At 42.3% G+C, this 11,099-nt stretch overlaps 1 protein-coding gene across 1 annotated transcript in view; it reads right to left on the bottom strand.

The window, feature by feature from the left end:
• Positions 1-10,435, bottom strand: part of MIEF2 (mitochondrial elongation factor 2) — an 87,827-nt gene extending 77,392 nt beyond the window's left edge. Inside the window, exon 1 of the mRNA XM_044088927.1 lies at positions 10,249-10,435. Within this exon, the coding sequence (XP_043944862.1) occupies positions 10,249-10,435 (187 nt within the window). The remainder of the gene's footprint in view (positions 1-10,248) is intronic.
• Between the last annotated feature and the right edge of the window lie 664 nt (positions 10,436-11,099).

Below are 11,099 nucleotides of genomic sequence, written 5' to 3' on the forward strand. Positions count from 1 at the left end.
GGGAAATGGCTTAGGTGCTTATAGGAGTTGGTGGGGAGGGGAAGAGTTCAGCACGTGCAGGGGGGGGAGGGGAGGGGAAGAGTTCAGCACGTGCAGGGGGGGGAGGGAAGAGTTCAGCACGTGCAGGGGAGGGAGGGAAGAGTTCAGCACGTGCAGGGGAGGGGAAGAGTTCAGCACGTGCAGGGGGAGGGGAGGGAAGAGTTCAGCACGTGCAGGGGGAGGGGAGGGAAGAGTTCAGCACGTGCAGGGGAGGGAGGGAAGAGTTCAGCACGTGCAGGGGAGGGAGGGAAGAGTTCAGCACGTGCAGGGGAGGGAGGGAAGAGTTCAGCACGTGCAGGGGGAGGGAGGAAGAGTTCAGCACGTGCAGGGGAGGGAGGGAAGAGTTCAGCACGCAGGGGGAGGGAGGGGAAGAGTTCAGCACGTGCAGGGGAGGAGGGAAGAGTTCAGCACGTGCAGGGGAGGGAGGAAGAGTTCAGCACGTGCAGGGGAGGGAGGGAAGAGTTCAGCACGTGCAGGGGAGGGAGGGAAGAGTTCAGCACGTGCAGGGGAGGGAGGGAAGAGTTCAGCACGTGCAGAGGGGAGGGAAGAGTTCAGCACGTGCAGAGGGGAGGAAGAGTTCAGCACGTGCAGAGGGGGGAGGGGAAGAGTTCAGCACGTGCAGAGGGGGGAGGGGAAGAGTGCAGCACGTGCAGAGGGGGGAGGGGAAGAGTTCAGCACGTGCAGGGGAGGGGAAGAGTTCAGCACGTGCAGGGGAGGGAAGAGTTCAGCACGTGCAGGGGAGGGAAGAGTTCAGCACGTGCAGGGGAGGAAGAGTTCAGCACGTGCAGGGGAGGGGAAGAGTTCAGCACGTGCAGGGGAGGGGAAGAGTTCAGCACGCAGGGGAGGGAAGAGTTCAGCACGCAGGGGAGGAAGAGTTCAGCACGTGCAGGGGAGGAAGAGTTCAGCACGTGCAGGGGAGGGGAAGAGTTCAGCACGCAGGGGAGGGAAGAGTTCAGCACGTGCAGGGGAGGAAGAGTTCAGCACGTGCAGGGGAGGGAAGAGTTCAGCACGTGCAGGGGAGGGAAGAGTTCAGCACGTGCAGGGGAGGAAGAGTTCAGCACGTGCAGGGGGGAGGGAGCACGTGCAGGGGGGGGAGGGGAAGAGTTCAGCACGTGCAGGGGGGAGGGAGCACGTGCAGGGGGGAGGGGAAGAGTTCAGCACGTGCAGGGGAAGAGTTCAGCATGCAAGGGGAGAGACCCACTCAGATGGAAACAGCAGCACAGCTCAAAAGTAATACTTAAGAGGGGTGGGATGCCCAACTTGAAGAGGGTAGACTGTCCCACAAGACCAGCAAGCTGGACCACTCCCACTACCAACCTCTAGTCACAAGATTGATGGCAACTGGAATTCTTTGGCAATAACAGAAAGGGCCACAGGGCCGTTTGTGGTTTAATAAACTTGCTGTTTATTAAAAATTTTGCTTCATTTGAACGTTGTTGCTGTCAATTTTCTGCATTTTAGTTAACTACAAAAATTAACATTTGTTCACATCTAAATCAGTGTTTGCCTTATACCTTAAAAGGAGGAATACTCCACACAATACTAAATTCTCATTTTCTTAAAAAGATTATTCAGTACTCTACTGGTTAAAATTGAGCAAAAAAGGCTCAATGTTGCTTCAGTTTGGAAAGATGTAGTGTTGCTGTGCATATTACGGTTACAGTTTTTATATCAAACTAGGGAAAAGGCTTTCATATTTAAGAACATTTTCTTAAAATGTTTTGTAATACTTGGAGCTTTTCTCATTGGGCCTCTGCTGAAAGTGGGCCCCGACCCATACTTTCCAAGTAAATCAAATGTTAATAAGGCAGTGTCCAAGATGCAATTCAATTGGGTTTTATATCACACAAACTTGTCAGACCAAAAGTTTGACGAATGAATTAATCACTACTACAGAAATGAAATGGTATACTTTAAAATGGGTTCACTTCACTCAGTTCATTCACGGAGTGAAAAGCCTGGAAAGTTCATAGAAAAAAAGGACAAGAGTGCATATGGGTAACTGTTTTGGAATTTTATGCTAAACCTGTCAGATATATCAGATGTCCTGGCATTTGTGGTGGGAGTGTCCATTTAAGGTTGGGGTAAAGCAAGGGCTAGGGAAAGAGATCAATCTAGTGCTGTGAATGTGTGCTGCTGTCTAATACAGTGGTAGTGTTACAGAAAGCGGAAAGCTTTTTTTCTAAGGTTCGGTGTAGGATTGCAGTTCGGGTAGTATGTATTGGCAATGGTAAAGGTGGCATGTGTCCTGTTGAGAGTTACAGCTGCCCCAGGATAGGGATGTAGTCATTAGCATCAGACTCCCATTCTCTCCAGCTAGTTCCTACAGCAAATCAACCTTAGTTGCTCTTTTCACTTGTGATGCAGTCAGGGCTTCATACCTCACAGCTGGCTGGTATTAATCAATAGTTTCTTTCAAGAGGTGACAGACCGACACAGACATCTGTGGAAGTAAGAAAATATAAACAAAACCTAGAGATATTTGAAAAATATAAAAAAAAAGAAATATAGACATGGGAAAGATTTGATATGGTGCAATATTTATGTAAAGGAGAAAGCCAAGTTAACTAATTATAGAGAAGGCAGTCTCAAAGATATTTGAAGAGAAACAGGCAAAGGCACCCAGATATGGAAAGTTTCACAATTCACAATAAAAAGATAAACAGCAAAAAGATGTTAATGTAGGAAAGACAATTAGTAAAACAGAAGTTAAAGAAATAGAGGTTGAAGTTAGAGCGCCTGCGAAGTGAAGGATATAATGTAGGTGGTCTAAAACAGACTGCATCACATCATGGAGTGAGTCCCCAAAATAAGGAAAAACAAGATCAGGAGACATGTGAAGAAATATGGACAGGGGAAAGGAAGGATTTAATATGGTGCAATATTTACGCAAAGGAGAAAGCAAAAAAATACAGAGCAGCACCAAAGACATTTGAAGAAAAAATATAGGGAAAGGAATCTGGATATGGAAAACTCCAGAATACAAAAAAAATCAGAAGACCAAGAGGAAAAGCAGGAAAAAGACATTAGTAATGGAGAAGTCAAGGAAACAGAAATTGAGGTTATGGAACAGCTGCAAAGCTAAGGATTCAGTGTAGTAAATCAAATACAAACAGCACCACAACAGGATAAGGCAATGAATATCCAAATTAAGGGGAAACCTAGAACAGGAAGTAATTAGTCAGGTGCCATATCAAGACATTTTGGAGCCTTCCACAAGAAACCAGTATAAATGATTTGAAGCTAGACAGCTAAGAAAGGCACAGGAAACTGTGGAAACTCTGACGCAGTCAATGTTGACGAGTGATAGGCCAGCAAGTTCCCATATGACAGAACAGATGACAGGATGAAATTGGAGAATGTGCCACAGGAAGATGCTATAGAACTTTCTATAGAATGCTCACAGGAAAACAGAAAACAAGGGATGTGCCCTCAGTATGGAAGAAAATGAGTTAAGAGAAGGAGTTGCTTGATTTAATATCAAGATCAATGAGAGAAAGAGACTGCAGAAGGTTAATAAAACCCCCAAAGTCAGAAGTTTGACAAAACAAATGAATAGTAATTAGGACTGTCTATAGAGATTCATGCGATACAACAGAAGTAAACAGAATATATTACTGTGCTGCTAAACTAACAACTGAATAGTCTGCTTTGATATAGCCTTCCCCTCTGACCCTGCAGCTGCTTTGATATAGCCTTCCCCCTCTGACCCTGCAGCAAATGCTACCAGTAGTTGCTCAGATTTTCTTAGAGATTTAGTCCTGTTTAAGTAGAATCTTAGTTGTCTGGCATGCCGGACTCCGCATGGGTCTCGGTAGAGGCCTGTGACTCAAAAGTAACTGGTATCAGGGGCTGCAAAAGCACCTCACTGAGTACCGGCAAACTGGCGACTGGTTTAGGAGAAGCTTAGTCTGTTTTGGACCTAAATGGTCTTTTTCTTTGCGTTTTTTGTGAACTCTGGTAGTCTAACAGACGACATTTCAAGATAATTCAATCTTGATCCAAAATATTTAGAAACAAAACTATACAGACGCTTAATGCGCTGGTTAAATCTAGCACAAAACCGACAGCAAGGCACGTTATGATCTGGGCCTAGGCAAGGAATACAGTATAAATGGAAATCCTTATATGGCATTGGCTTCCCACAAGTAATTCAACTTTTACTGACATCGGTAAGGAGCAAGAAAAAAAAAAGTTTCCCCAACGAGGTACTTGGCTTTAGTTTGAAGACTTCGGTTCTGAAACTCGAATGCGAAAATTTCAGGAGTTGGCCGACCGGCACTTGCGAACTGCTGCTTCGGGCACCATGCGGCAAGAAAGACTGAATAAAATGGTGTCGGCTGCATGTTTTACACCCCTGACGACCTGACGTCATGGAAGAGGAGACAGCAACCGATGATGCAGGACCCAAGACTTTGTTATTCAGGCCGACTGAGGGCAACCTGCCAGCAGATTTGTACTCAAATGTAATGACTGCAACAGTGAAACACTAAGAACATCTGATGAAGTTCTACCACAGGAACACAGGGTAGCAAGGGAAAAGAGGGGACAAAAGCGAATACCATCATGGAAATATCGAATAGAGAAAACTATAAAGCAGATAAGACCAGCATCATTGTTATAAGATTAACAAGAGGGAATAGATCAACAAAAATAAAGAAAGATAGATGCGATAAAAGCAATGTGCAGTATTAGAACAGACCAGGACTTATTATGCACTATTGGATATAACAAACTAAAAATTTCAAAACAGGCAGAACGACTTGGAAGATACGAAGATAAATATAGGGGAAAAGCAGAAAATAAGCAATTTATTGATAACCCAAAAAAGTTTTATAGAGGATTGGGAAATGTGGCAAAACGAATTGAAAGGCTGCCAAGAGAGAGGAAGTAGATACATTCTGGATAAGTATTTATGAAGATCCTGTGGAACAAAGATGCTAAATGGATAGAAGTAAAAGGAAGAAGTTTAAAGGTACAGGATATGAAATGGGATGCAACAGCCAGAAAGACTGAAAAAGTTGAAAAAAGCCTCCAAGTGGAAAACCCCAGGTCCAGATGCAGTATCTAACTTTTGCCTTAAAGTATTAACTTTTTAGGTTCATAGGTAGGTAACTAGGCTGGCTATCGGCCCGAGGGCCTACATAAGCCTAGCCAACAAGGTACCCTGGCTTACGCCACCCAAGAAAGTTATTTTCCTGTGCCACTGTCGAGCAGACGCACAGAAGTGATCCCTGGGGTGTATTTCCTATTTCCCCATCCACTCAAAGATTTTTCTTGAAGAGTGCTAATGAAGAACTTTGCTTGACATAGATGGGTAGCCTGTTCCAGAGTATGGGAAGTCTCTGGGACAGGAATCTATCCCTCCAGCATGTCCTGTTTATTGTGGTGACAAGGTTTAGGTCCCTAGAGCATGTAGCTCAGAGGGATTGGGATTTCTTTAGGTGCAGAATGTCCAACAGCTCTGGGTTTGACATAGCTTTATATGTTAGGCAGAGATCACCTTGGAGTAGGCGATATGCTACGGAGTAAAGCTGGAGTTTTTTTGAGATGGTCAATGTAGGGCAGCTGTTTTGAGGCCAGTAATTCTCTTTGTGAGCTACTTCTGTGGCCTTTCCAGCTGCTGCAGATGTCGTGAGGTACCCGTAGCCTTTCCAGCTGCTGCAGAGGTGAGGTACATTCCAAAAGGGGCAATGTACTCTATAATGGGTCCGAATGTCGCATAGAGGGGAACAATGACCTTTTTTTCCTGGATGAGAACCCTTTTATGATGGTGTGCCATGTAGAAGGACTTCTGACTACTGTGGCAATGTGACTATCAAAGGAGAGACTACTGTCCACCTGGGTCCCAAGGTCTCATCACACATTTGGTGTTAAAGTAGACTGCTGTCTATGTAGTAGTTCAAGGGTACAGAGTTTTTACCAAAGGGGATGACAATGCACTTTTTGGCATTGAGCTTGAGGCCATGGCTGACACCAGGCATCTGTCTCAGCAAGGCCCTTCTGTAGGATTTCCACATCATTTGGAGACTCTACTATGGTTCCCAGCTTGCAGTCATCTGCAAACTTAAGTTAGCCAGAGGCCTTCTGCGTTAGCCTGTACTTCAGAGAAGTAGATACCTAAACAGGAAAGGTCCCAGGACTGAACCTTGTGGTACTCCACTTGTCACTGGTTAAAGGTCAGATTTGGAGTATGCACCTTTTACAGTGTGGGTTCTGTCAGTGAGCCAGTTGGGCAACCCATCTTGTGACATAGGGATTTATACCTAGTTTAGTGAGTTTAGCTATAATTCCAGAATGGGGGATGGTGTCGAAAGCCTTGGCGAGGTCAAGATAGGCTGTGTGAACCACCTTACCCTCATCTACAGCTTTGGTGACTGCCTTAAAGAAGTCAATCAGGTTCAGGAGGCATGATCTGCCTTTCACAAACCTGAACTGGGTGGGATCCAGAGTTTGGGTGGGATCCAGAGTTTGGAGATTACCAATGTCTTTGTTTAGGAGTTCCATGATGATACGTTCCATGGCTTTGCAGACCAGGCTTGTCAGGCTAATAGGGCGATAGTTCCTGGGATCAGTGGTGGCTCTCCCTTTGTGGAATGGGATAACTGTTGCTGTACGCCATTCAGTGGGCACACACCCTGATGTGAGGCTATGATTGAACATGGTGCTTAGGTGGGGAGCCAGTTCGTTCTGAAGTTAGTGTAAAATGCAGCCTGGGATGTTGTCCGGTCCCATGGATGCTGTGTTTTTGGCTTTAGTGTGCAGCTTTTACTTGCATAGTTGTGATGCATTCTTCCTGTATAGATATGGGCCCTTTAAGGTGCGAGGGGGGGTAAAGTTAGCACTGAACTTATCTGCCAGGATGTTGGCAATATCAGTTGGTTCTGTAATTTTCATGCCGTTGTGCTGTAACTCAGAGCAGATCTGGGTGTTGCCATTGAGATTCTTGACATAGCTATAGAATGCTCTGTGGTTGTCCTTCGAATCAGCGGCGATTTTGTTTTCGTAGCTGGCTTTGGAGGATCTTATAAGGGATCTCAGCTTCTTACTGAGGCTGACCAGGGAGCTCCTCCACTCATGAGATTTTAGTCGCTTTTGCAACAATTTCTTCCTTCTGTTGTACAGCTTGTTTATGGCAGGGGACCATCAGATTGGCTTTCTTATTTTGGAGGATAGCGTCTTGGTTCTGTTTGGGATAGCACGATCCATGCACTTAAGTGCTTACAGAGTGCATTTGTGTAGGATTCAGCAGTCGTAACTGTATTGTCCATCTGCATGGGTGTCATGAAGTTCACCACTTCTGTCTTAAGAAGCATGAAGTTGGCTTTGGAGAAATTTTTTTACCGTGGTTTCCTTATGGGGGGTGGGAGTGGGATGTGGATATCAAGATGACTAGCTTATGGTTGGATCTGACCAACAAGGAGTTGACTTCAGGTGTGGAACACTGGTCACTCAGGTTGGTAAGGACTAGGTCTAGGATACAGTTGCCCCTGGTGGGGGTGTAGATAAGCTGATCCAAGGCATTGGAGTTTATGAATTCCAGAAAGCGGTGTGTGAAGCAGTTGGTACATTTCCCAGTTAATGGTGGGGTAGTTGAGAATCGCCTATTAGGGTGTTTGGTTGAACCCTAATATTTTCCAGTACATCAAGAAGAGAGGAGTGGGAATCTTGGGGCATGGTGGGGGATCTGTAGCAAGCTACAATTTGGATTGCAGTTTTGCCCAGAGTTAGTTGCACTTTGATAACCTTGGATGCATTATGTTGAGCAACTTGCCTGGAGGTGTGGATATCCTCAATGAATATGGACACACCTCCGCCTTTGGTGTTCCGGTCCAGGTTACATGGCCGAAACCATGTGGTATGAGTTATAGCCTGGTAGTGCAGGGGTGCTCTCTGGAGCTTGAACCAGGTCTCAGTCACTGCACAGATATCGATGTTCTCCATTTTAAGGAGTGCCTCAAGTGAGTGCATTTTGAGATTTAAACTTCTAGTATAGAGTAGCTTTACCCTCAGTTTTTGCTTGCCTGTTCCTGTTATGGTGGTGAATTTAGAAGTAGCAAGTGCGGATGACCCAATACCTTTACAGGAAACGGCAAATGTTAGTTTGGTGAAATACCAAGTTCAGGCTGTTGAAATGCAGCTTCAAAAGTAAAAAATAAATACCAAGAGTAACCAAGAATAGACAAAAGTAGTGCGATCCAAAAAACAGCTTTATTCCAATGAGTAAACCACAAGCGCTTTCACCCGTTGGTAACGGGCTTTTTCAAGTGTACCAGTTGAGTTAAGAACCATGCTTATATACTGCTAAAAACAGAAAAAAACGTAGTTGATTGGCTCCAATTAATTGATTAATTATATGTTTCCATCATAGACAAATTATAATTTTAGTCTACATTTCCACAAAAGATAATACTTAAGCCAGTATGATTCAGTAAATACTGTTAACATGCTCTTATTGAAATAAAGGTGAAAATAAAGATAAAAATGACAATTGTGTTACATTACTCTAAAAATATTTTGAATATTAATAACGTTAAAAATAGACTTCTAAATATGTCTTTTCAGGAAAATTAAAAACAAGCGTTCCTTGCCCTAAGTTGTTTGACAACTTGCAAATGTTGTACTATGACAAACGGTTGTTGTAAATACATAGATTTAAAATACTGCACACAAAAAAATATATATACAAAAATTGATCTTTTAAATATAGAGTGGATGCCCAGTGTGAAAAGGGGACTCAAGTTTTAATGTCATATTAAGCTATACTAAAAACTGAAATACAAAGTGCAAGAAATGTCATTGACCAAATGTGTAAACTTAACTGTGATTGGGAATGTTGGGGGAATAATGTTAAATAATGGGGCTACAGGTTTAAATAATGAATATTATAACTTGTTTCTTTTAGCTTTTAAAATACTAGCCAAACTAAGCCCATCATTTAATCCTGGGTACTTTGTGGCATTCAATCTGATTTGCCACATAAGTTCTCTTGTACTAAGCGTTGTTTCCCAGTCCCCTCCTCTCAAGTCTTAAATGACCTTGTCCAGAACAAAAAAACGGATGGACATATTAGCACACGTCAGAGAATGCTTAAAGAAAGCATTAGACTCTTTTTTAATCTTAACATCGTGCATGTGCTCATATATCCTACGTTTTAGTTCTCTTTCTGTTTTGCCCACATAAAATGATGGGCAGTTCCGGCAAAGCCCTATATACAATACTCCTGAGGAATTACAAGTGTAATGATTCTTAGAAGTTAATGTGATTTTACGAGAGGGGATGTCAACATGATCAGAATCAGCAATAAATGAGCATTGGTGGCACCTACCACATGGAAAAGTCCCTCTCCTTTTGGAGGTGCCACAGATCTGTGCCTCGTTTCCCAAACACATGTTTTGCTCAAAAACACTCTTTAAATTAGTATTCCTTTTTCTAATTAAAGATATTTTGCTGGAAAAGATGCCAGAGAATTCCTCATGTGACAAAACGATGGGCCAAAAGTTTTTTATAGTATTTTCAATGAATAGAGCATCCTGCGAATATGTATAAACAAAATTACTGTGAACCTTAAAATCTAGAACTTCCTGTACTCTAGGTGTGAAAGTCCCTGTGCCTAAAAGTGGGGGGAAATGCTGAAAGTCCCTGTGCCTAAAAGTGGGGGGAAATGCTGATCTCTTTTCTCTTCAAGTATAGCTTGAAAAAAATACAGATGGGTAACCTCTATTTAAAAATAGGCCTCTGAGCAACTCTACTTCCTCCAAAAATAAATCTTTCGTGCTGCATATTCTGGAAGCTCGTACTAGCTGTCCCTTAATGATACCTTTTTTGATATATGGAGGATGCCCACTATCATAATGCAAATAGGAATTGCAATATGTATCCTTCCTAAAAATCTTGGAAACAAAACCTGGTTTGTTCAAATTTTTTGTTAACTGTATGTCCAAATAATGTAAATTTGTATTATTAATTTCATAAGTAAATTTAAGAAAATCTGTGGTGCTAGACAAATAATCCATAAATTTAAAAACTGCTGCTTAGAACCAGTCCACAGAATACATAAATCATCAAGGTACCTTTTGTAAAGAACAATGTACTGTTTCCAGTCTGTAGAGTGAATAAATTCCACTTCCCATTTATGCAGAACGATGTTCGCATAAGTTGTGGCACAAGGGGCACCCATGGCCATCCCACTCTTTTGCTTAAACTCACCATTGAAGCATATGAAGTTGTTATTTAAGACTAAATTCATGAAATCTATTAAGTTGATTAAATCATTACTTAGACCAGATTCCTTACTTATAACTTCTCCAAACCATTCCATCCCTTTTCCATGGGGAATGCTAGGGAACAATTCCACGATATCTATTGTAATCATGTATAGGTTGGAATTGTCCATATCTTGATTTAAAACAAGTTAAAAATTCCCACAAATATACTTGAGACCTGACACAAAATTTTTAAGATGGAAATCGATAAATTTACTAAATGGTTCTGTTATACTACCAGCCCCTGCAACTATGGGGCGAAATTTTAAGGGATCTAAGCCCTTATGCACCTTGGGTATGCCAAATAAAATAGGGGTTCTGGGTTTAGGAACCAGTAAGTAATTATGTGTCTTCTCATCAATGAAGCCTTGCATTAAAAGATCATGGATACAATATTTTATCTTTCCCAATGCAATATTTAGCTCATTCAAAGATGTGGGCTTGTCATCCTGCAGCAAATTATGGATGTAATTTTCATACTCAAATTGTTGCATTAAAACAATGCCCCCTCCTTTATCTGGCTTCATTACCCGTATATTTTCCATCTTTAATGTGTTTATTAGTATAGCTTAATATGACATTAAAACTTTTGTATTAAGTGTCCCCTTTTCACACTGGGCATCCACTCTATATTTAAAAGATCAATTTTTGTATATATTTTTTTTGTGTGCAGTATTTTAAATCTATGTATTTACAACAACCGTTTGTCATAGTACAACATTTGCAAGTTGTCAAACTTAGGGCAAGGAACGCTTGTTTTTAATATTCCTGAAAAGACATATTTAGAAGTCTATT

The sequence above is a fragment of the Protopterus annectens genome, chromosome 12.part0 (genome assembly GCF_019279795.1).
Source record: "Protopterus annectens isolate FY-2018-M chromosome 12.part0, PAN1.0, whole genome shotgun sequence".
NCBI lineage: Eukaryota > Metazoa > Chordata > Ceratodontiformes > Protopteridae > Protopterus > Protopterus annectens.